At 35.9% G+C, this 23,028-nt stretch overlaps 1 protein-coding gene across 1 annotated transcript in view; it reads left to right on the forward strand.

Moving 5' to 3' along the window:
* mbc (dedicator of cytokinesis protein myoblast city) overlaps window positions 1-23,028 on the forward strand; it is a 966,604-nt gene that overhangs the window by 738,640 nt on the left and 204,936 nt on the right. Inside the window, exons 29-30 of the mRNA XM_090373417.1 lie at window positions 1,045-1,103; window positions 21,237-21,433. Of these exons, the coding sequence (XP_090229543.1) occupies window positions 1,045-1,103; window positions 21,237-21,433 (256 nt within the window). The remainder of the gene's footprint in view (window positions 1-1,044; window positions 1,104-21,236; window positions 21,434-23,028) is intronic.

The raw sequence follows: 23,028 nt of genomic DNA on the forward strand, positions 1-23,028 counted from the left end.
TACTGACAGTCCTTGAGATTCTGCAAATTCCATAAGTCTTTCACCTCTTTCATTTCTTTCACCAATTCCAAAATTTCCTATAGTTCCCCTTTCTGCGCTGTTTTGTCTTTTTCCAACCTTACCATTGAAGTCTCCCATAATAATAGTATAGTGGGTTTTCTGCTCATCTAGAAGACTCAACTTCGGTGTACATTTCTTCAACCTCTTCATCATCATGGCTCGATGTTGGTGCATAAATCGTTATAATCTTTAGCTTGTACCTCTTAGAAATCTTGAGTATTAGTCTTCACACCCTTGGTGATGTACTTTTGAATTCCAAAATGTTGTTTTTAAAATCTTTATTGACCAGAAACCCAACTCCACCTTCACTCCTTTCACTGTTTCCATTGGTGTACAGCAAATTTCCACTTGATAAACTTATAAGTGTTTCATTTCTTCTTCTTGTTTCAGCCAAACCAATGATATTCCAATTCACATTTTCTAATTCCTTTTCCAGCTCTAATATCCTGTCTTCACCGATGAGTGATCTTACATTATAACAGGCAAAGTTCAGTTTCCGTGTATGGCAGCCTGGTCGTACCCAGAGATTCTTAGCACCCTCTGCTTCCACTGCATCGTGCTGTCATATGCTGGAGGGTTTGGTCTTTTCCTCTTCACGCTGATCAGGCGTCTTGAAGAGAACCACTCTACACGTTCGTTGCCACCTAAGTGACGTAACAGGGTTTACCATCGAGAAGGTGTGCATGAGTGGATTTTAGGGAGGCAGGCCAACCGGACTTCTCCTAAATCTTCTGTAATAGAGAGATATTGGATCCATCAGTGTTTTAGGCTGAGTGTCTGATAACACACAGGATACGCTAAATAAACTAACTTAAAAAACTTACTTGGTATTAGAGTGATTATTTGGAGATTAAATTTTAACTTTACGTAGATATAATATTTTTATACAAAAAATATCTTGTATGAAATTCTAATTGAGGTAAATCACAATTTCTGATAATAAAAAAAAAAGTGTATTTCTTGAACATTTGATAATTGTCATAGATACAAAGATATGAGAAGAGAAACAAGCTTTGAAATTAGGTCTATGTGGTTTAACCTTGGTAAGTAAGTAATTATTGGTAAACAAAAATTAAAAATTACATTTGTATTAATCCTTTATCTTTATCAAATTAATTTAGGTAATATATTGGATTGATTTCTTACTTTTTCCTGTTGTGGCAATAAATTAATTATTTCATAGTATGAATCAGAGCTGTGCTACTCAATATGTTTTACGTTGATAATAATATTAGTAAAATAATGAGAGGAGTATACCTCAATATAGTGCGTAGAACCCTTCCGTATGATACCCTCCAGAAATTAAAACGGAAAAAACGAAAAAATCGGCAAACTTACCGGTACATTAGAGTAAGAAATAAATAATTAAATAATCAATTTAACACAATACAAATCAATTTAAAACAATTAAAAATCAAACTAACGCAATTAAAAGAATCAAACGAAAATATTCAAAACGATTTTCCTTCCTGAATTTTTATTCCTGTGATCATGACATACGGTCGAAAAGCGTTGTCAGGAAGGAAAATCGTTTTGAATATTTTCGTTTGATTCTTTTAATTGCGTTAGTTTGATTTTTAATTGTTTTAAATTGATTTGTATTGTGTTAAATTGATTACTTAATTATTTATTTCTTACTCTAATGTACCGGTAAGTTTGCCGATTTTTTCGTTTTTTCCGTTTTAATTTCTGGAGGGTATCATACGGAAGGGTTCTATGCACTATATTGAGGTATACTCCTCTCATTATTTTACTAATATTAATTATTTCAGCATACTAGCATCATTTGCCATCTCTGCTCATACTAGCTTCATTGCTATTATGATCAGAGATGGTAAAAGTTATGTATTTTAATTTGTTTCGGTGAAAGTAAATAAAAAGATTGTTACTTATACACATGTACCCACACACACACACACACCATTGGCTCACGTTCACATTTTGAGCACTGCAGAAATTTTTTTTCAAAATTCCTCACCTTTCAGGCCAGGCATGAATGATTCACAGAAATTTTTCTTGCTGCTCCCACATGCCTTAAAACTTGCTGATCACGGAGTGCCTTACAAAAATGTCTGTTGCTTGCACTGTAATCAGCATGGAAGATTTATTTTATGAATAATGTGAATAGTTAATTTTCTGTGTATTGTAAATGACATTATAGTTTAATTTTACCCTAGACTACACATTATAAAATATTATTTTAATTTATAAACTACTCTACAGGTAACTCTCGTATAACACGATAGTTAGGTTCCTATAAAATCCCATGTAGTTCAAAACCATGTTATACAGGAATAAGAACCACTACAAAAAATTGGGTTACGTTCCAAAAGCTAAGAAAAAATACATAATTTTTTTATAACTATCCAAAACTTAAGTTATTAAAAATAGTAATAACTGAACATCTTATAAACTGTGGTACATATATGTCAGATAATGTACGTTCGTTTAATTTTCTTCTTCATCTCTGCTAAGCACAATCAAATGAGAACGTTTTCTCTGTTGCAGAATATCTTCACCTTCTGAACTTTCTTCTGCAGCATCTAGATTTCATGTATCGTTTGCTCACTCTAAAAAAATCAGTAATCTGGATTTGTTTGCTTTTGCTTGATTTCTTTTTAAATTTCATGGTATGGAGCCAAGCATTTTTGAAGATCCCTTTTGAACTTTGTGCTCCTTTCAGTTGAAGGATCTGCATCCAAAAAATAAGATTCTAATTTCTTGGCTAAGTTTTATGCCTTCCCATATGCTTTTTAGTGGAAAATTTGGAACTTTTGAATTTTCATCTTTGCTATCATCCTCTGAATTGATTTGGTTTACTTCCGATGCTATTTCCACCAAATCTGCTTCACCAGCCTCTTTTTTTCTACCAGTAATTCTTGAACATCTTCAGTAGTCATATCATCAAAACCTTTCCTTCTACCAACTAAGAAAGTTGTACTATCACACTGATTACGTTTTCAGCTGGTTTGATCATATTTCCTGAATTAACTGACTCTGGCCATACATTTTTCCAACACTCAGTTAATGTTGATGGTTTGTTTTACTTTGAGCAATAAAACCATGATTCTGATACAGTTGTCTCCAAGTGCCAAGCAATTTATAGTGCTATTTTCTAGTGTTTTTCCAGGGCAAGTACTAGCTTTTTTCATAAACCCTCCTCCGCTCACAATGTTACTGCTGACCACTTGCATCGTTACTGCCTCCCTCACCAGTAACGTCACTGCTTCACCCACTATCAATGTTACTGCCTTCTTATTTTCTGATCACTTGGTCACTGGCACCACTCCTGCCTCCACATGGTGGGACCAGTAACCTGGGAGAAGGAAGCCCCTCTCTCGGGGCTAAAAGGAGCAACAGTGGATTGTGACGAATATCCACCACTAGAGCCAACAAGCTCTCAACATACCGACACCCATAGAAGGGAACGTGATCTTAGTCTCCCAAAAAGAATGAGAACAAATTCTAGCAAATCAGAACTACCAGCTCTTCTCATAATGCATTCATTATCGACTCAACCAATAAGCAAATTGTCTCCTTTTCCATTCAGAGATGTCTTGAAAATTCAGCAGGAACACCAAAAATGGTAAAACGACTCCAGTCAGGAGATCTATTAATTGAAACCATGCAGGCAAGACACTCTGAACTGTTATTGAAACTGTCAACTATAAGCGGAATCCCATTCAAATTCATGCCACATAATAAACTGACCTCCTCAAAAGGAGTAATAAGTGAGTGGGATTTATTAAACATCACCGAAGCGGAGATAGTTACTGAATTACAAGAACAGAAAGTAACACAGGCAAGGTGAATTATGATCTGGAAGGACAATCAACTAGTTCCAACATGAAATATCATATCGACATTCACTACCCTAAATTTACCAAACTCAGTGAAAGCAGGCTATCTGCACTGCTGAGTCCATGCATACATTCCAAATCTCTTAAAATGTTTCAAATGCCAAAAATTTGGTCATTCTCAAACAACATGCAGAGGTGAAATTACGTGTCCTAATTGTGGTTCGAAAAATCGTTCTCAAACAGATTGTACTGCATAATCTCCAGAGTGCCCACATTGTAAGAGGGATCACGTGATCTGTGGAAAATGGAAAAAGAGATACAGAAGTTTAAGATCGAAAACAAAGTATCATATCAAGAAGCAAGAAGGCAAGTCAAGGTAACTATACCTAAACGCAGCTATGCTACTGCTACCCAAAACTGTCAAGCTGTTGCGACCCAAACAGAGTCAGTCCCACCTAATACATCCTTTGCAGAATGAGCACAATCTGTACCATCGACAAATCAGCCTGCTAAGAAACCTGTTTCAATCAATGAAATAAACAATACCCCACTCTCAGTTCCATCTAAAATTACATCAATTGATAAAGTACAAAGGAAATCACAAAGGCAACATGCCATTGAATTGCAATAACTAAATTCAAGCAGCGTGGACAGCAAAGCTGTAAATGCACAATGAGATATAGTCCTTGATCTTTATGTAGAAGGTGATATGAAGACTGGATGTTCACTTACTGGAACCGATGATGTAGAAGGGAGTACAGAATGTGGACGCCCTTATTTTCCAAGAAAGGATAAGACTAAACATGATCGTCAAAAGCATGCTCCCTCTTACAAGAAACAGACAGAATCATATTCCCTCTCTAAAACCAAATAATGAAGCACATTGTACAATGGAATTGCAGAGGTTTACGCAGTAATACTGATGATATATACAATTTGATCTCACAATATAATCCTGTAACCATTTGCTTGCAAGAGACCTACTTAAATCCAGAGGTAACTTATTTTATTAAACATTATACAGTCTATAGAAAAGATAGAATTTCTTCAAGCCATGCACACGGAGGAGTTGCAATAATTCTAGTGGATTGTAAATTTACGGAAGGTATAATGAGACTCTAGTCTCATTATACCTTCCGCCTAACAATATTTACATGTTGAAAGAATTATAAGATCTTGTAAAACAAATACCATCTCCTATTTGTCTTCTTGGTTATAGATCCCCATAGTGGATATATTCATCATCCACTATGGGGATCTGCTCACATGGATAATAGAGGGCACTTGCTAGAAAAGCTCATAGATCAACTGAACCTAACATTGCTGAACACTGGTCATAACACCTACACTCATCTTTCCACGAGATCTATGTCAGCAGTTGATTTATCTATTTGTTCCCTTCATATTATATATTGGTTCCTGAGTTACTTCCTATTATATATATTGGGCAGTTTTAAATGATCTGCACAACAGTGATCATTTCCCAATTATATGTGGAATTCAAACAATGCAGACATCTTGCCCTAATCATCGGGTATTATGGAAATTTTCCAAAGCAGATTGGAAAAAGTAGTCTGTCTCCATCTCCTTTGATAGCCAATTGATATGACTAGGTTCCATTGATGATATCACTGAGCACATTACTAAACAAATACTAGCAGCAGCTTCCAAAGCAATACCATGATCTTCTGCTTTCAAACACAGACACTTTAAACACTGGTGGAATGACACTTGTACCATAGCAAAAAAGGAAAAAAAATAAAGCCTGGAATTTGTTCCGTAAGTTTCCAACCACCGACAACCTAATTAGTTTAAAAGGCTTAAGGCAAAAGCATGACAAATTAGAAGACAAACCAAAAAAAGAATCACGGATACAGTTTGCCTCCTCTATCACAAAAGACACTAGCAATAAAATTATTTGGAAAAAAATTTGACAACTAAATGGCAAATATTTACCAGTTTCTGCTCCAATTTTAACCAAGAACGGACAAGAAATATCTTCACCACAAGAAATAGCTAATGCACTTGCAGAGACTTTCTCTGAAACATACACCACTACAGCTGATGATACTTCCTTTCTACAAATCAAAGCCATAGCAGAAAAATATAAGCTAAACTTCCAAACTACCCAGTCTCTAGCCTACAATCAACCTTTTCGTCTTTTTGAACTCCAAACAGCATTAAACAGATCACCTAATAGTGCTGCTGAAGCTGATGGAATCTTTTATGTAATGCTGAAACATCTAAACAATATAGCTTTGAATTTGCTAATAGTCGGATTTTTCTTGAAGGTACATCCCTCTACCTGGCATCACTCCATTATTTTAGTCTTTCCCAAACCAGGAAAGGATCAATCACTCACACAAAATTACCGACCAGTCTCCTTCACTAGTTGTCTAGGAAAACTCTAGAAAGGATGATACACAGATGACTTACCTGGGTTCTTGAAACTCAAAAGCTGCTAAACAACAATCAGTTTGGATTACAACAAAATAAATCCACTTTGGAACTCATGGTGAAAACAGAGAATAACATCCGTAATGCTTATGTGAAAAATGAACATCTTGTAATGGTAAATTTGGATATTGAAAGGGCTTTTGACACAACCTGGAGGTATGGCATATTGTGAGAACTTTATTCCCTAGGATTGCGAGGACATTTACCAAAATTTATTCAAAACTTTCTCCAAAACAGAACTTTTCAGGTTCGTTATCAAACAGTACTTTCTCGTATCTATACCCCAGAAGAAGGTGTCCCACAAGGATCAATACTTAGCACTACTCTGTTTTTTTCACTTAGGCTGAACACTATAACCCACAACATTCCCAATACTGTTGAATTATACATGTATGCCGATGATCTCACTCTGTCTTGCAGTTCAAAAAATATTCATATTATTGAAAGACGGCTGCATCTCTCCATAAATAAGCTAGAAATATGAACACAGCAGAATGGATATCATATGTCAGAACAAACAACATTTGCAATTCACTTCTGCAAAAAACGCAAGCTGCATCCAGAACCGGTACTTCGGCTAAAGAACCACCTGATACCACTCACCTGTAATCTTGGTTTCCTAGGTTTAATGTTGGACACCAAACTTAACTTTGTTTCTCACATAACATATCTCTAAACTGTTTGTTTAAAGAAACTAAATATTCTTCGGTCCATTTCTGCCATGAAATGGGGTGCCAATATATACACTCTCTTCTACATCTGTGTCGCTTAGATTACGGAGCTGTTGTCTATGATTCGGCTAGGAAAAGTGCACTAACCAGACTGAACACAGTACCCTTTGTACTGCACTAGGAGCCTTTAGAACATCCCCTGTCCAGAGTCTTTATGTAGAGGCATATGAACCTAACTTCACCTGAAAAGGAAAATGCTACTCCTTAATTATGCAGCCAAAATTCAAAGCCTTCCAGCCCATCCTGTTTGACCTTTGCTTCTCAACTCTAATTCAATCATGTTCTACAACAGCAAAGTTACTGAAAATAGACCCACTGGTATTCAATTAAAAGAATTGATACATGCCTGGGACATAAATTTTGACAATATCTTCAAGAGAATGATGTACCTGATTCACCCTGGTCTGTAACTCTCCCTCACTGTGATACCTATTTTCAGCAATGGGGAAAGAAATCCCTGGCAGATGAAAGTATTAAACAGCTACATAAAGGCCATGCCCTCAACGATGCTCAATTCTGTATAATATATACAGATGGTTCGAAAACAGACTCTTCTGTTGGTGCGGTAGCTGTCTTTTCCTCTTTTACACTTTCTATATCACTACCAGTTGAGTGTAGCAGTTACACTGAAGAATTAAGGGCAATAAAATTAGCCCTAGAAAATATAAACACTTTCCCCAATACTAGCAGTATAATATACACAGATTCCATGAGTGCAGTGTCTGCATTAGACAATAAACTTACAATATTGCATTCCATCATAAAACAAATTTTTTCCTGCTTAAACCACCTATAAAGTAAGAATCATGCAGTGATATTTTGCTGGATCTCAGGGCATTCTGGTATCACAGGTAATGAGAGAGCAGATCAGGCAGCCAAACAACCAGTCAGTACAATATCATCACATTACCAAGTACCATATATAGATTATTTGAAGCGCATTAAAAAAAAATTTATACTTTTCAGTGGTCTGAAATCTGGAGGTCACAAGCGAACAACAAATTGCTCGAAATCAAAGCACTATGGAAATCTCTCTTCGTGCAAAACAGACAGGAAGAGGTTGTTCTAGCAAGATTACACATAGGGCATACACATCCAACCCATATATATATATATATATATATCTACTCAAGGAGGATGTCCCACCTCAATGCACGCATTGTACTTTACCACTTACCATTAAGCATATACACTTAGATTGTAAGCACTATTCCTATTTCCGAAAAAATACTTTCCTTTCACTGTCAAGACTGAAAGAGCCTCTATCACTCACCCATATTATTGGAAACAATGCGAATTTAAATGAACTATTTACCTTTCTTAAGCAGATATGAATATATGATTTTCTATGATGACAAATTGGACTGAATTTTTATATGAAAACATGTCATAGAAATAGCCACGTTTTGGCCCCAGTTGCCGTTGTGCCCAAAAACACCAATACCAATCTGATAAGTCCACAATTGAAAAATATTTCCTTGCCTCCACTTCAATAGATTCGGATTCAATTTTTTTCATTGAATCCGAATTGTTACAATTCGGGTTACAATTCTATTGTAACAATTTTCTGATGTAATGAGTTTTAAAGTTAAATTAAAGAAGTTGTATTAGGTAGTAGGAATATTACTTCAACATTTGGATGATTTAAATCTTTTGGATGGCCTAGTGTGTTACCCAATAGTAATAAAACACTGAAATCTAAATTTTTTTTCACAAGTTCAATAGCACAGAATCTAACATGGGGATTTCCCAACAAAATAAAATACGGGGACTTCCCTCCCCCTTTTTTTTTTTTTATAACGACTAGCCAGCCAAAGACGGGGATTCACAAAAAAGAATTGAAATTTTCAAAAATTATATCCAACATAATTATATACAACATGGTACTTATATACCATGTTATATAAGTACCATGTTGTGCAAGGATTGCACAATTTATCAATTATGTTAGAGTAAAACCATGTTGTAGAAGTATCGTGTTATACAGGGTTGCCTGTACTTACTGCAAAAAGTCACTTGCAAACACTAATAAATAAAAATTCAGAACAGTACTTAACAACAGTTGTAAAATCAGTAAAACCTGTTTCATGTAAAACAGGCATTTTACTGATTTTACAACTGTACATTTCCAAATTTTTGGAAAGCGATTTGGTCATTGTAATTAGCTCATTACAGGTTTTTTTTTTTTTTTGGTAGTAAGCATCTTTATGGTGTGAAGGCATGCCAGAGTTTAAATTTGTTTGTGAGAAATTGAAAAAATTCTTAAATTATTTGATGCTGGATAAATATGATAAAATATGAAGATCATTTCAGAATTCATAAAAATTTATATTTTTTATAAAAAATTCTGGATCCTTTATTTAAATGGGACAGAAAATGACAAATCTCTCATTAACTGAATATCAGATCCCAGCTTCTTAAGGAATTTAATTTTCTCTCCACATCATTTCAGAGTAACTAAGATCAACTTTATTGTGAAGCAATATTAGTAAAGCAATTTACAGATGAATTAAGACATGTTTGTTAATGTCTGGGATTCGTTGGTATTAGAATTCCATCAATCCGTCTCTGGAATTCAATTAACTTCAAGCCTTGGCATACCACCAAAATTTGAACATCACTTACCATACTCTGGAATAAGGTTAATCAGTGATCTTGAGATATACCAATAGTCACATAACTAAGATTGCAGACAGATTCATTTAGTGTGTGCGTGTGCGCGCAGAACTGTTAATTCTACTTTATGTAAAACATAAATTTCAACTCTGTCTGTTACTTTTACTTTTGTGTATAGGTCCTGGCAATTTCAGTTCTGAGATTTGGTTTAAATAAAATTTAAAAAAATAATAAAATCAAACCAACCAAGGTATTAGCATTAGTAGAGGCATATTATGCAAGGAAGCAAACTTATATATCATCAGCCAAAAAAAAAAAAAAAAAACCTTCCAATTTCACCAATCCATTCACTCCTTGAAAATATTTAAGTTGTCAACTTCCCCAACGACAGACGGAAATTTTTTCCAACAATCAAAAATTTGCACATCCATTCTACAACCCTTTTCCCTGAATTTGAATTTATGCCCCCTCAGGTGTGGAATCTGAGCAAGAGGAAGAATTGCATTAGCATTGAGCTTGCTCAAACCATATACACCTCAGTCAGATTGCCTAGTGCCCAGATGCTGCAATTTACAGAACTTAAGCCTTTCTTGATAACAGAACCATTTGTTCCCCTCACTAATCTCATTATCCTTCTGTGTACTCGTTCCAGCAGCTCTACATCTTTCCTAAAATGAGGCTTCCTGACCTGTTAGCAGTACTCAAGGTGTGTCCTGACCATCTCACTTATTTGTAGAGATTATTGGCATCAATCACATTATGCTTATTTCAAACTTACAACCCTTTTCCCTGAATTTGAATTTATGCCCCCTCAGGTGTGGAATCTGAGCAAGAGGAAGAATTGCATTAGCATTGAGCTTGCTCAAACCATATACACCTCAGTCAGATTGCCTAGTGCCCAGATGCTGCAATTTACAGAACTTAAGCCTTTCTTGATAACAGAACCATTTGTTCCCCTCACTAATCTCATTATCCTTCTGTGTACTCGTTCCAGCAGCTCTACATCTTTCCTAAAATGAGGCTTCCTGACCTGTTAGCAGTACTCAAGGTGTGTCCTGACCATCTCACTTATTTGTAGAGATTATTGGCATCAATCACATTATGCTTATTTCAAACTATTTGAAAAATTATTGCTTTCCTCTCTCACACACAAAATTCTCCCTTATTAATCCCCACTCTGTTGTAGGTAGTCAAAGAGAGCAAATGTGTTTTAAGTTGCTGCAGTGACTTAACTGAAGGGAATTAACATTGGGTGCCTGGTAGACAAAAGTTTTCTTTAAAATTTGTTTAAATTTAATTTTTGTAATTTTTAAATATTTCAGTAATTTTGTGAAATTAATTTTGATATTATTATGTAAATTTAATCCTTAACTCTTCTAAAGTATTTCTGCTAACTTAAATTCTTTCTGGTAACTTTATTAGCCTGATTTTAACTTCACCAGTGGATAAAGTTTTGGTAACAGTTTAATTTCTGTAATACTTTTTTAATTTGAATTCAGTTATTGAATTTAGCAGGAGGCCATCACCTTCTTTACCTTCTATAAGACAAGAGTATACAATAATAGCTCCATATGCATTTCTGTGAAAATGTTAAATGCAATAATTTGATTATATTCTTGTGAAGTTTCATTTTCAATTATGTGATATTATTATACTGGTGCATACTTTGTGGGCCCTTTTTTACTTTTTATCTTGCATTATTTGTATCTTTGTCTGTTTGCACCAAGACAAAATTTATTGATTTTGTATGAAACTCCTTTACAGTTTTTTTTAAGCTCTTTAACTATTATTTTTAATTTTGCAAAATAAAAAAATAAAAGGTTCGGAGCAGGAGGATCAACAATTATCCAGATATTCACTTTAAGACAAATAGCAGAGAAACAGTGTAAATATAACAAACTAATGATCATTGTGTTTGTAAACTTCAAGAGAGCATACAGTAACATACACAGAAATGGACTCCAAAATATACTAAAAAAAATTTGAAATACCACAGAAACTGATTAATTTTATTGAAATGGGCATTGAGGAAGTGGAGAGGGGGATCGTGCTGGTTAACAGAATGAAGTGCTGATGCCCATTCAGCATTAATACAGGTCTAAGAAAGAGAGATGCACTGACAAAAATATTTTTTAACATAATCTTTGAAAAGAAAATTAAAGAGAGTATACAAAAGAGATGGGAGGAGGCATACAGATCTTAGATACACAGACGATAATATAATCACTGGGAAGAGCGAGGATGATATCATCACAATGAAAATGCAAGAAATTGTAGTGAAGTAAGACTTAAGCAACACTAAACAGAATTCCTAAACATGGAAAAGAGCAATGGGTGGAAAGAACATATTGGAGAAGTTAGTGAATACAAGCAAATGACATGCTGCAAATATCTGGACACAACCATGTTAAAACAAGAATGCAGGAAGAAATTTGAGCAGGAATCCTGCCAATGAACAGAACTTCCATACTCTCTAGAAACTGTTTCCATCTATAATTCTGTCACAGAAAGTAAAAGAAAAGAGATACAACCAGATCATTAGATCAGTAGTAATGTATAGATTGGAAGCCTAGAGTGCACCACAAAAGCAGATGAGATAAAATGAAGATACAAAATTTAAAACTTTTTGGCGCTGCCATTAGAATCCATATCATTTGGTGCAATACAATTCATTATACGACAGTTCAGTTCATGATAGTTCAGTGTATGAGACAATATGGTGGCTGACATTTTTCTGAATATGACAGTTTTGCAAATGTCATTCACTGAATTCTATGCAAGAAATCAGTGTATAACAAAGCAAGATTTTAGGGTAACTAAGAGTAATAACAGGGACATATATACTTGCATATACACCAATGGTAGGAGAATAGTAAATAAATTTAATTAATTTGTAGTGCTGATCAAGACATGAAAGGTGGATATTGTTGGGTTATCAAAGACATGGTTTCACACACATATAAGCAGACAGGAAGGTAGGAGAGGTTATGCTGTTAGTTAAGAAACATATAAAATCTAAGGAAGTACATCCAGTTGACATAGGTAGTGAAATGTTGAGTCAGTTTGGTGTGACATAAGCACTGGGAAAGAAAAAATGAGAGAAGTGTGTTATAGGCCTAATGACTCTGATGGGTACAACGAACAGTTGTACAGAGAAATAGAGTGGACCATTAAATCAGAATGTCTTATAATGGAGGATTTTAACTTCCCAGATATTGACTGGAACTTGTGGTTTCAATAATTACTTTTTACAGCAGCAGTATGTTCAAGAGGCAACCAGAAGGAGTAATACCCTTGATCTGATTATCAGCAGTGATTATTCATGAATTAAGAATTTGCAAATAAAGGGAACCACTAGGTGGCAATGACCACAGTGTACTGATGTGGGATTTACTTAAAGATGTAACTACTATCAGGAGTAAAGGGAGGGGTTTTTGTAAAGGTGGCATCAGTGGTCACAGATAGTTTTTAAATTCTGTACAGTGGGATCAGCTGATGATGTTACCAACAGTAAATTCTCAATGGGAAGCATTCAAGGAATTAATCTTGGAAGCTACTATGCTTTTCATACCAATTAAGAAATACTGTTCAAGGTTTAGGCCTAAATGGATCTTAGATGAACTAATGAGATGTGTCAGAGAAGAAAAATATATGGGATGCATATAAATTATCAGGTGACTCAGAAGCCTATGGTTGATATAAACTAGTCTGTAATCAAGTCACAAAAGTGTTTAGGGAAGCGAAGGCAGATTACGAGAAATCCTTGGCAAAGGATGCAAAGAAAAACAGCAAAGACTTTACTTATATAAACTCTGGAAGGAAGGGTAAGAATCAGATTGTGTTTTGGGGTTCCTTGAAGTGCTAGTAGCATCAGCAAAGGGACATGATGCAAGAAAGCAAGCTTATATTGCATCAGCCAAAAAAAAACCTTTATTTCACCCATCCACTCACTCCAAATGTTTGTCAAGTTCTGCCTTGAATCTATTTAAGCTATCAACTTCTAGAACGACAGATGGAAGTTTGTTCCAGCAATCAACCACCTGCTGGCTAAAGGCAAACTTCCGCACATCTATCCTACAACTGTCTTTCCTCAATTTAAAGTTATGCCCTTTCAGGCGATTATTCTCAGCAAGAGGAAGAATCCCATCGGCATTGAGCATGCTCAAACCATTCAAGGCTTTATACACCTCAATCAGATCACCTCACAGGCGCCTATTCTCTAGACACTATAATTTGCAAAAATTAAGCCTTTCTTCATAAGAGCAACCTTTGTTCCATTTGTTAATCTTGTTACCCTTCTCTGTACTCATTCCAACAGCTCTACATCCTTCTTAAAATGAGGCCTCCAGACCTGTATACAGTACTCAAGGTATGGCCTGAGTACTGTATACAGGTCTGGAGGCCTCATTTTAAGAAGGATGTAGAGCTGTTGGAATGAGTTATGCAAGGGGATAATCACCTCCTTATCCCTGCTAGAAAAATTCCTGTGTATCATTGACAAGACACCAAGAGCTACTCTTGCAGACTGTCTGCACTGCTCAGAAAACTTCATATCTGCCTGCACAATTACCCCCAGGTCCTTTTCATTCCCTACAACTGTCAGTGTAGTACCACAGAGTTGATACGTTACTCTGGGGTTACCGCTTACCATAAGTAGTACTTTACATTTGTCAATGTTAAACTTCATTTGCCACCTCTCAGCCCGTCTGCTCAACTTTACTAGGTCCTGTTGCAGCAGCGTACTGTCATTAGTATCATTAACTACCCTGCCAACCTTCGTATCATCTGCAAGCTTGGACATTAAGCCTGATATACCATCATCAATATCATTTATAAATATAGAAAACAACAATGGACACAACACTGGACCCTGAGGGACTCCACTAATAACATTAGTCCACGAAAAGCAGTGCCCATTGATTACCACTGTCTGTCTTCTCCCACTCAACCATCCCTTTATCCATTGCCTCCAATGCCACACTGCTCCAATTTGTGCAGCAGCTCCATGTGCAACAGTATCAAAGGCCTTTCTAAGATCCAAATTTATGATATCAAAGTTATTCTTTGCAATCAGATTGGTCTGACAAGACTTCCCCTTAACAAATGCATGCTGTGTCCTAGCTATAACTGAAGTCTCGTCTAGATGATCCTGCAATGCTTCTTTAACCATTGCCTCCATTAATTTCCCTGGAACAGAAGTTAAACTTTTTTTTTGGTAGTTGTTGGCGCATAGGCTTCTGTGGCCATAATGCACCTCCCAAGGTTTTTGCAGTACTTTGATCCAAGCCCGAGGCGGGAATCGAACCCGCGACCTTTGGGTTGCTAGGCAGGCACTTTACCCACCCGGCTAGCCCGGTCGGCAGAAGTTAAACTAACAGGTCTATAATTACCTGCCTCCCCCTTTGATCCTCCTTTGTGGATTGGGGTCACAGTTACATTTCACGTCTCCAGTCCATGGGTACCTCCCCTGAGTTCAGGGAAGCTCTCATAATTATGGCTAATGGTTTGCTTACTTCCTTTGCTATCTCCTTTAATATAACTGGATAGATTCCATCCACCCCAGGTGCCTTTGTTATGTTTGTCTTCAACAATTTCTCCTCCACTTTACTTTCAGTTTTTACAAGATTATCTTGCTTACTGACAGAGTTTAATACACCTCTGGCATTCCCCTTCCTGAATAACTCCTCGTGTGAATGTAGTGACAAAATATTCATTTAGTTTGTTAGCTAGCTGAGCAGGATCATTAACAGTTGAACCATTGATATCAACTAGAGTTTACATAAGTAAAGAACTCTTTGCTGTTTTTCTTTGCATCCTTTGCCAAAGAGTTCTCGTAATCTGCCTAACCGCCTTTGTGACTTGGTTACAGACCAGCTTATATCTATTGTAGGCTTCTGTGTCACCTGTTATTTTATATGTATCCCATGCATTTTTCTTCTCTGTCACATGTCTAATTAGTTCATCTGACATCCATTTAGGCCTAAATCTTGAACAATATTTCTTAGTTGGTATGAAAAGCCTAGTAGCTTCAAAGAATAATTCTTTGAATGCTTCCCATTTTGAATTTGCTGTTGGCAACATCTTCAGTTGGTTCCACCGTATAGAATTTAAATACTGTCTGTGACCACCGTAGTCACCTTTACGAAAGCAAAAACCCTTCCCTTTACACTTGATGGTAGTTAGTTACCTCTTTGAGTAAATCCTACTTCAGCACACTGTGATCACTGCCACCTAGTGGTTCCTTTATCTGCAGATTCTTAATGCATGAAGAATCACTACTGATAATGAGATCAAGAGTATTACTCCCTCTAGTTGCCTCCTGAACATGCTGCTGTACATAAAAACAATCATCCAATAAATCCACAAAAGCCTTGCTAGCGTGTGAGTGACCAACCCACAAATTCCAGTCAATCTCTGGGAAATTAAAATCCCCCATTATAAGACACTCTGATTTACTGTCCCACTCTTTTTCTCTGCACAATTACTCTTTATACCCATCAGATTCATTTGGCCTATAACACACACCTACTCTCATTTTTCCTTTCCCAGTGCTTAGGTCACACCAAACAGACTCAACATTGCATTGTCCACCAACATCAATTGGATGCTCTTCCTTAGATTTTGTGTGTTTCTTAACTAATAGCATAACCCCTCCTCGCTTTCTGTCCTGTCTATCCTTTCTGTAAACATTGTAATCCCCAAATTCCAGTTCTGCACTGCTTATGTCTGTGTGACACCATGTCTCTGATATCCCAACAATATCTGCCTTTGATGTCTTGACTAGCACTTGAAGCTCATCGAATTTATTAACTATACTCCTAGCATTGGTGTACATGCAAGTATATATGCACCTGTTTCTACTCTTAGTTACCCTAACACAGTCCATGCATTTACTTGTTCCACTACGACTCCCAGCAGTCCTGGAAATCCCCATTGCCTTGCTCTCCAGGCTGCTTCTCAATTGCATTTCAATAAAAGCAGTGCAAGAATCACTTTTACCTCTACCAGCAGCTACTGTTAATTTATTAGTCTGTGTATCCCCCCCCCCAAGCTAGCAGTTTTCTGACCCACTTAACTTTGCCTCGATAGCATCAGCAGATATTGTTGCACCCTTTCTTTTTAAATGTATCCCATCCCTATAGAAGCAGTCTCTCCTGTTAACAAGCACAAAAAAGGTTGAAATAAATTCTACCCCTTGAGCCTTGCACAATCTCTCCAGGGTCGAATTGATCAACAAGGCTCTCATCATATACTCCCTCCTATCGTGTCTGGGCAGAATTGCAGACACTTTCAAATTCAATCCTAACTTACAGCTTTTTTTCAGCATTGACTTATACTTGTTAAGTAATTCCACCGGTCTTCTACTCTTAATATCATTAGTGCCAACGTGTTCAACAGTATCACCCTTTGTGCCCTTAAAAGATGATATCTGCTCTACAACATCATCAACCTTTGCCCCTGGCAGACATATCCTGGTCCTGTTCCATCTATCTTTTTTGCACAATATGTTCCTCATTTTCCTGGCAATAGAGCCACCTACAACAACTAGTTCCTTTGGGAACAGTGCATTCTGCCTTGGGGGTTGCCGCTGTATTGCTTTGATGTCCAAGTGCAGCTCTGGCATTGATGTGGGCAGCTGAAAATTATGATGGATCCCTCAATTTAAATCCTATGAGGGCATCTACTCTGTCCTTCAAGCTCTCATATAAGCCCATAACAATGCCGAGTTGGTGCCTGATTTCATCACACTCCTTACATCGCGCGCGCGCACACAAAGACATCCCTTGGCAATATCGTGTCCCATTCCTGATTGTTCCACAAATATCAAACAAGCCGTAGATTTCAATAGACTGTTATTCATAGGACAGCCCACCCCCCAGTTCTCCCCTGAGCCACAGCACTTTTATTAATGCTTCTCTGGTCTGAGTCATGATTTCTATTCAAGTTCAATAAAATTCCAGTATAACCCTAAACTTATATCCCAATGCAGTTATAACAATATATATATGTATTTCGGTATCAAATATTATCTACGAGTTATGTTATATGACTTTCTTATCCCCCTGTCAACGTTTATGTATTAATTTATGATGTTACGTTTGTAAAAACTAGGTCACTATATTTATTTAGTTTAAAAAGTACAATTCAATTGACAATGAAATTTAATAAGATTAATAAATTTGATTGATTTAATGATACTACTATACTCACTATCTAGTTTTCCGTTAAACCTTACACTATCTAGTTGCACATGTATCGTATAACAATGGCGGCAAGTTACAAACGGTTAATCTATGGACACGAGGTATTATTTACTTTCCAAATCACGCTATCTAAATTCAAAATGAACCACGGAGCTTGACTAGGTCTATAAGTTATATGACTAGGTCTATAAACTTACAGAAAATAATTTAATCTAACAATTACGTCAATAAAGCGGCTAAATATAATTAAAAACTTAGCGTTCATGGGAGCTGCAAAACTTATCCAACACGTGGATTTGATACACTTACCGATACTAAGTAATAACCTACAAAATCTCTATCTAAATTCAAATTAAACTAAAGTATTGTTACTAGGAATATAAAGCAACTCTAAAAAATAAATTAATATGCCAATTTAAGCAAAAACTTCTCTATTAGCTGGAGCCGTAAAAACTTCGCCTGTTCACATGTACTCTCGCACCCAATATGGTTGAAGGTTGGGAGGCAGAAGAAATTTATTGATACAAGCAACATTTACGTACCAGAATACCAGACAATCCTAACAATTTAAAACTTCTGATGTGAGTGGTTGATCAAATTGTGTCAGTGAAATTATTCTTATAGGGATGAAATTCTTTATTCCATGTTACACCTTAGAATCTCATCCTTTAGCTGAACCGTGGTTTTCCTATAGGTTTGTCGAGAACTATTCAAGATAAGAACCTTGCATATTGCATTTGGCTTGCATACAAATCTCCAGGTTCATTTTCTGTTTACGCTAAAAATCGCCACAATTGTAAAGCAGTTATTAATCAACCCAAACGATATTTTGAACAGGCTAACAATAGAAAAGTTGCATCCTGTCCAAAACAATTGTCAAGCATCCTGGTCTTTTGCAAGGCTGTTGGCCACAACCTTTGCCCATCTGTAGTCCCACCTGTCTTAAAACCTGATGGTTCTGTTGCCACCCAGGTAAAGATTAAGCCAACTAGCATCCTACTTTTCTTCAACTCTTGTATTGATGATCTTGGTAAACTACCTCCTACTATTCCCAGTACATTCCACTCAATGCCTCCTGTCAAAAGGATGTCAGAAGAATTTTGAACAATCTTGATGCCAAGAAAGCTTCAAGTCCTTATAGTATATTTCCACTTGTTGTGAAAACCTGTGATACTGAGTTTATTGCTGGTCTGTGGAACCTTTGTTACAATTTTTTATTCCACTGGTGTTTTTCCTTCTGCTTGGAAATTTGCTTATATCCAAACAGACCTAGAAAAAAAGTGACAAATCCCTCCCATCCCATTATCATCCCATTGCACTTACAACTTCTCTTTATAAAGTAATGGAGACATCCATTAACTGCATAACTAAAACTCCTAAACCTAATCTACCATCAATTCACCAATATGGATTCCATATTGTACCTTGTATTTGTCAGTGTTAAACTTCAGTTGCCATTTTTCAGCCCATCTGCCTAATGATCACATTGGTATTCTTTTCAGAACTATAATATAATGATGTGAGGTATATTAGGGTTGTACTGTATTCAATAGGGATGTTATTTGTCATAAAATATGTCTCTCACATTTTCTTGTTATCTCCAGAAAAGAATTTTAAAAAATAATTTTAAACCTTATGAAGGAATAAAAATATATGGATCATCCATATATTTTTGAGGGTTTTTTTGTTTTTTTTTGTTTTTTACTCACTTTTCACTCTCAGTTTCGTTTGTTTTATTTATTTAATAATATTATTATTTAATAGCTGGTAACTGGTAAAAATTCTTCACCATGATAACAGTATCAGTCACACAGCTGACTTTCTGTGAGTAAACAACCACCTCAAATCAAAATTAACAAGTCACATACCAGTGAAAAATTTTTAAATGGCCTAAAGGGGTGATATTTTGCATAGTATCACAGAAGTTGGAAAGTTTCAACTCTGAATTCAACTCTGGCAGTAAACTAGATAATCTTGTAATAACTGAGAGTAAAGTGGAGGAGAAATTGTTGAAGTTAAACACAAGAAAGGCACCTGGGGTGGATGGGATCTATCCAGTTATATTAAAGGAGGCAGCAAAGGAAGTAAGCAAACCCTTAGCCATAATTATGAGAGCTTCCTTGGACTCAGGGGAAGTACCCATAGACTGGAGATGTGCAAATGCAACCCCAATTCACAAAGGAGGATCAGAGGCTGATACAAGTAATTATAGACCTGTGAGTTTAACTTCTGTTCCAGGAAAATTAATGGAGGCACTGGTTAAAGATGCACTGCAGGATCATCTAGACAAGACTTCAGTTATAGCTCGGACACAGCATGGGTTTGTTAAGGGGAAGTCTTGCCTGACCAATTTGATTGGATACTATGATGCAGTCACAAAAGAACTGGATGCAGGGAATAACTTTGATATTATATACTTGGATCTTAGAAAGGCTTTTGATACTGTTGCACATGGAAGACTGCTGCACAAATTGGAGCAGTGTGGCATTGGAGGCAAATTGCTGCTATGGATAATGGGGTGGTTGAGGGGGAGAAGACAGAGAGTGGTAATCAATGGACACTGCTCATCGTGGACTAATGTTATTACTAGAATCCCTCAAGGTTCAGTGTTGGGTCGATTATTGTTTTCTGTATTTATAAATAATATTGATGATGGTATATCAAGCTTAATGTCCAAGTTTGCAGACGATACAAAGGTTGGCAGGGTTGTCAAGGACACTATTGAATGTAATTACTACATCAATAAATAAAAAGAAATGTCATTTATCGAATAAGCATTGCAGCCATTAATTTATGAAAAATAATTGTCAGTCTACCATGTTCTGATAGTCAGGTGGGCAGGTAACACTAGAGCTGCATCGCATAATTGGATTATAAAATAAAAAAAGAAACAAATTTTCTCAAACCTTCTGGATTTCAGGATTCTGAATATTGAGCCCCATACTGTACTTGTCACCCAGTTGGAGAGGTCTGGATTCATTCTGTCAATGACTGGAGTAAGTCTCAGGTGCCGGGTTTTCCCTGTCAGTTATGCTGGGATTTTTCAACTTGCACAACATAAAATGCAATCCATGGACACACACACACGCAATGTAGTCCAAGACATTAAGGATTCTAATGTACCAATAACAATAAGTGCACCTTGTTTAATAGGTTTTTTTCCCCTTATCCAAATATGACATTTGATAGGATACTCAAACTTCAAAAAGCATATTATTGTAATGTAATGTTGTGACAGTATTAATCCACTAAATATACCAATGAGTGCATGTTAATATTTCTTATGATATCACTTTAGTTGAAAATGTATTGGGTCAATTTCTTTAAACAGTATACAGTAATTTGAATCAAATAAACTGTATTGACAGGCCAGAACAAGGTATACTTTGTTCCTGGAATGGTAGGACCATTCTTGGAGATGACATTAATTCCAGAACCTGAACTTCGAAAAGCCACAATTCCCATATTCTTTGATATGATGCTCTGTGAATTTTATTCTCCCAAAGTACAATCACCACCACAGTATGAGAGTTCTGTCAAAGAAAAGAACGGAAATTTCTACGAGGTGAGTTTAGTCAATTTTAATTTTTTATTTTTGACTAATATATGAAAGATCTAAAGTATTTTACATTTAAACATTCTTGAAAATAATTTATGTAATTAATAAAATTGTGTTTTTGTAACTCTTACTTCAGTTTAAGAGTTAAAGAAAATAGTGAAAGTTCTGTTATATTACTTAAATCATTGTTTCCCAAACTTGGGTCATTTACATACCACCTTCATGATTTTTACCATATCTGTGTACTACCTGTACACATAATTCTGTTTTTTTATATGCTTATTTTTTCTTTAAATGAAATCACTTTAATACAGGAAAATGAAACATGAACAAAACATTAAAATTAAAAATAATATATGTGTAATTAATTGATGTAGAACATCAATTTACAAAAATGATACATGATATCTTTTTAGATAAGTTCCTCGATAAGAAGACAAACTATTTATAGCTCAATGTCTCTTTGTTTAAGACAAAGATGAGGTTCTATATCAATAAAATTATTCTGTTTTTTTGTTTTATTGTTAATCAACACTGAGAATCCCAACTCACATATGCTTGTAATTAGAAATGGCAAACAATATTTAAATGCTTTCTGATGATCCTTATGTACTTTGATGTAAAAACTAGATCGTAGGTATAGCGTAGCTTAATTATCAGCACTCACCTCATAGTAATCCGTTTGGTTTGATGAAACTTATAACAGGTACATAGTAGTTATAAAACTTTTAAATTCCGATTAGTAGCTATTTGTAACTTAAAGTAATTATGAATTTTAAAAAAAATTAAAAATTTACTAAATTATGAGCTTTAAAAAATGTTAAAATTTGCCTAAGAAAGGAAAGTGCACATTCCATTTTATTAAAATCATATTAAAATCATGTATTAAAATAAAATGAGATAAAAGCTAATAGCCACGCATGAGCGACTTTCGAAACCATCCTCAGTTAGTTATAATGGGAAGAGAAGAACGATGAATTATGTTATATACTGGTTAAGTTCCCGAAATGCATTTCAGTGCACGTGGAAACTTTATACATGCTGAATTCCAAATAGGGGAGAAGTTGATTGGAACCATCATGTTTAATATATTGAACGATGTGGTCCGGACGGTCTGTGACAGCCAAATCTTCTGCTTGCACCTTCACAATGGTGGGACTGTTAGTAATCCTGGGTTACACCCAGGATTACTAACAGTCCCACAATTCTTCTTTTGTTTTTATTTATTTATTTATTTTATTTATTTTTTTTTTTTTTTTGTGCACTAGGGCTGCTACAGCACTTTCTTTGATGTTATCCACTGTAGCAAAACAGCACTCCCAAAGCCCCCAATTTCCATTTGGGGGACAGTCAGGAGTCAGGCAGTGCAAAGTCTGGTAAATAGTGAGGCTGCTGCCTAACAGTGATTTTTTTTTTTTTTTTTTTTTTGCAGCCAAGAACTGGTAAATTGCCGTAACTTTGTGACTGGGTGCATTGTCATGGTGCATAGTGTTAGGGTCAGGTGCCACCTGTGGTTGCCCACAACCACACCGTATTGGGTTCTGTTGTAGTGTTCTGGAATTTGGCTGCAGGAGCCCCTGGTGGGACCCCACATTGCCCGC

The sequence above is a fragment of the Mastigoproctus giganteus genome, chromosome 5 (genome assembly GCF_048544385.1).
Source record: "Mastigoproctus giganteus isolate SK-2022 chromosome 5, ASM4854438v1, whole genome shotgun sequence".
NCBI lineage: Eukaryota > Metazoa > Arthropoda > Arachnida > Uropygi > Thelyphonidae > Mastigoproctus > Mastigoproctus giganteus.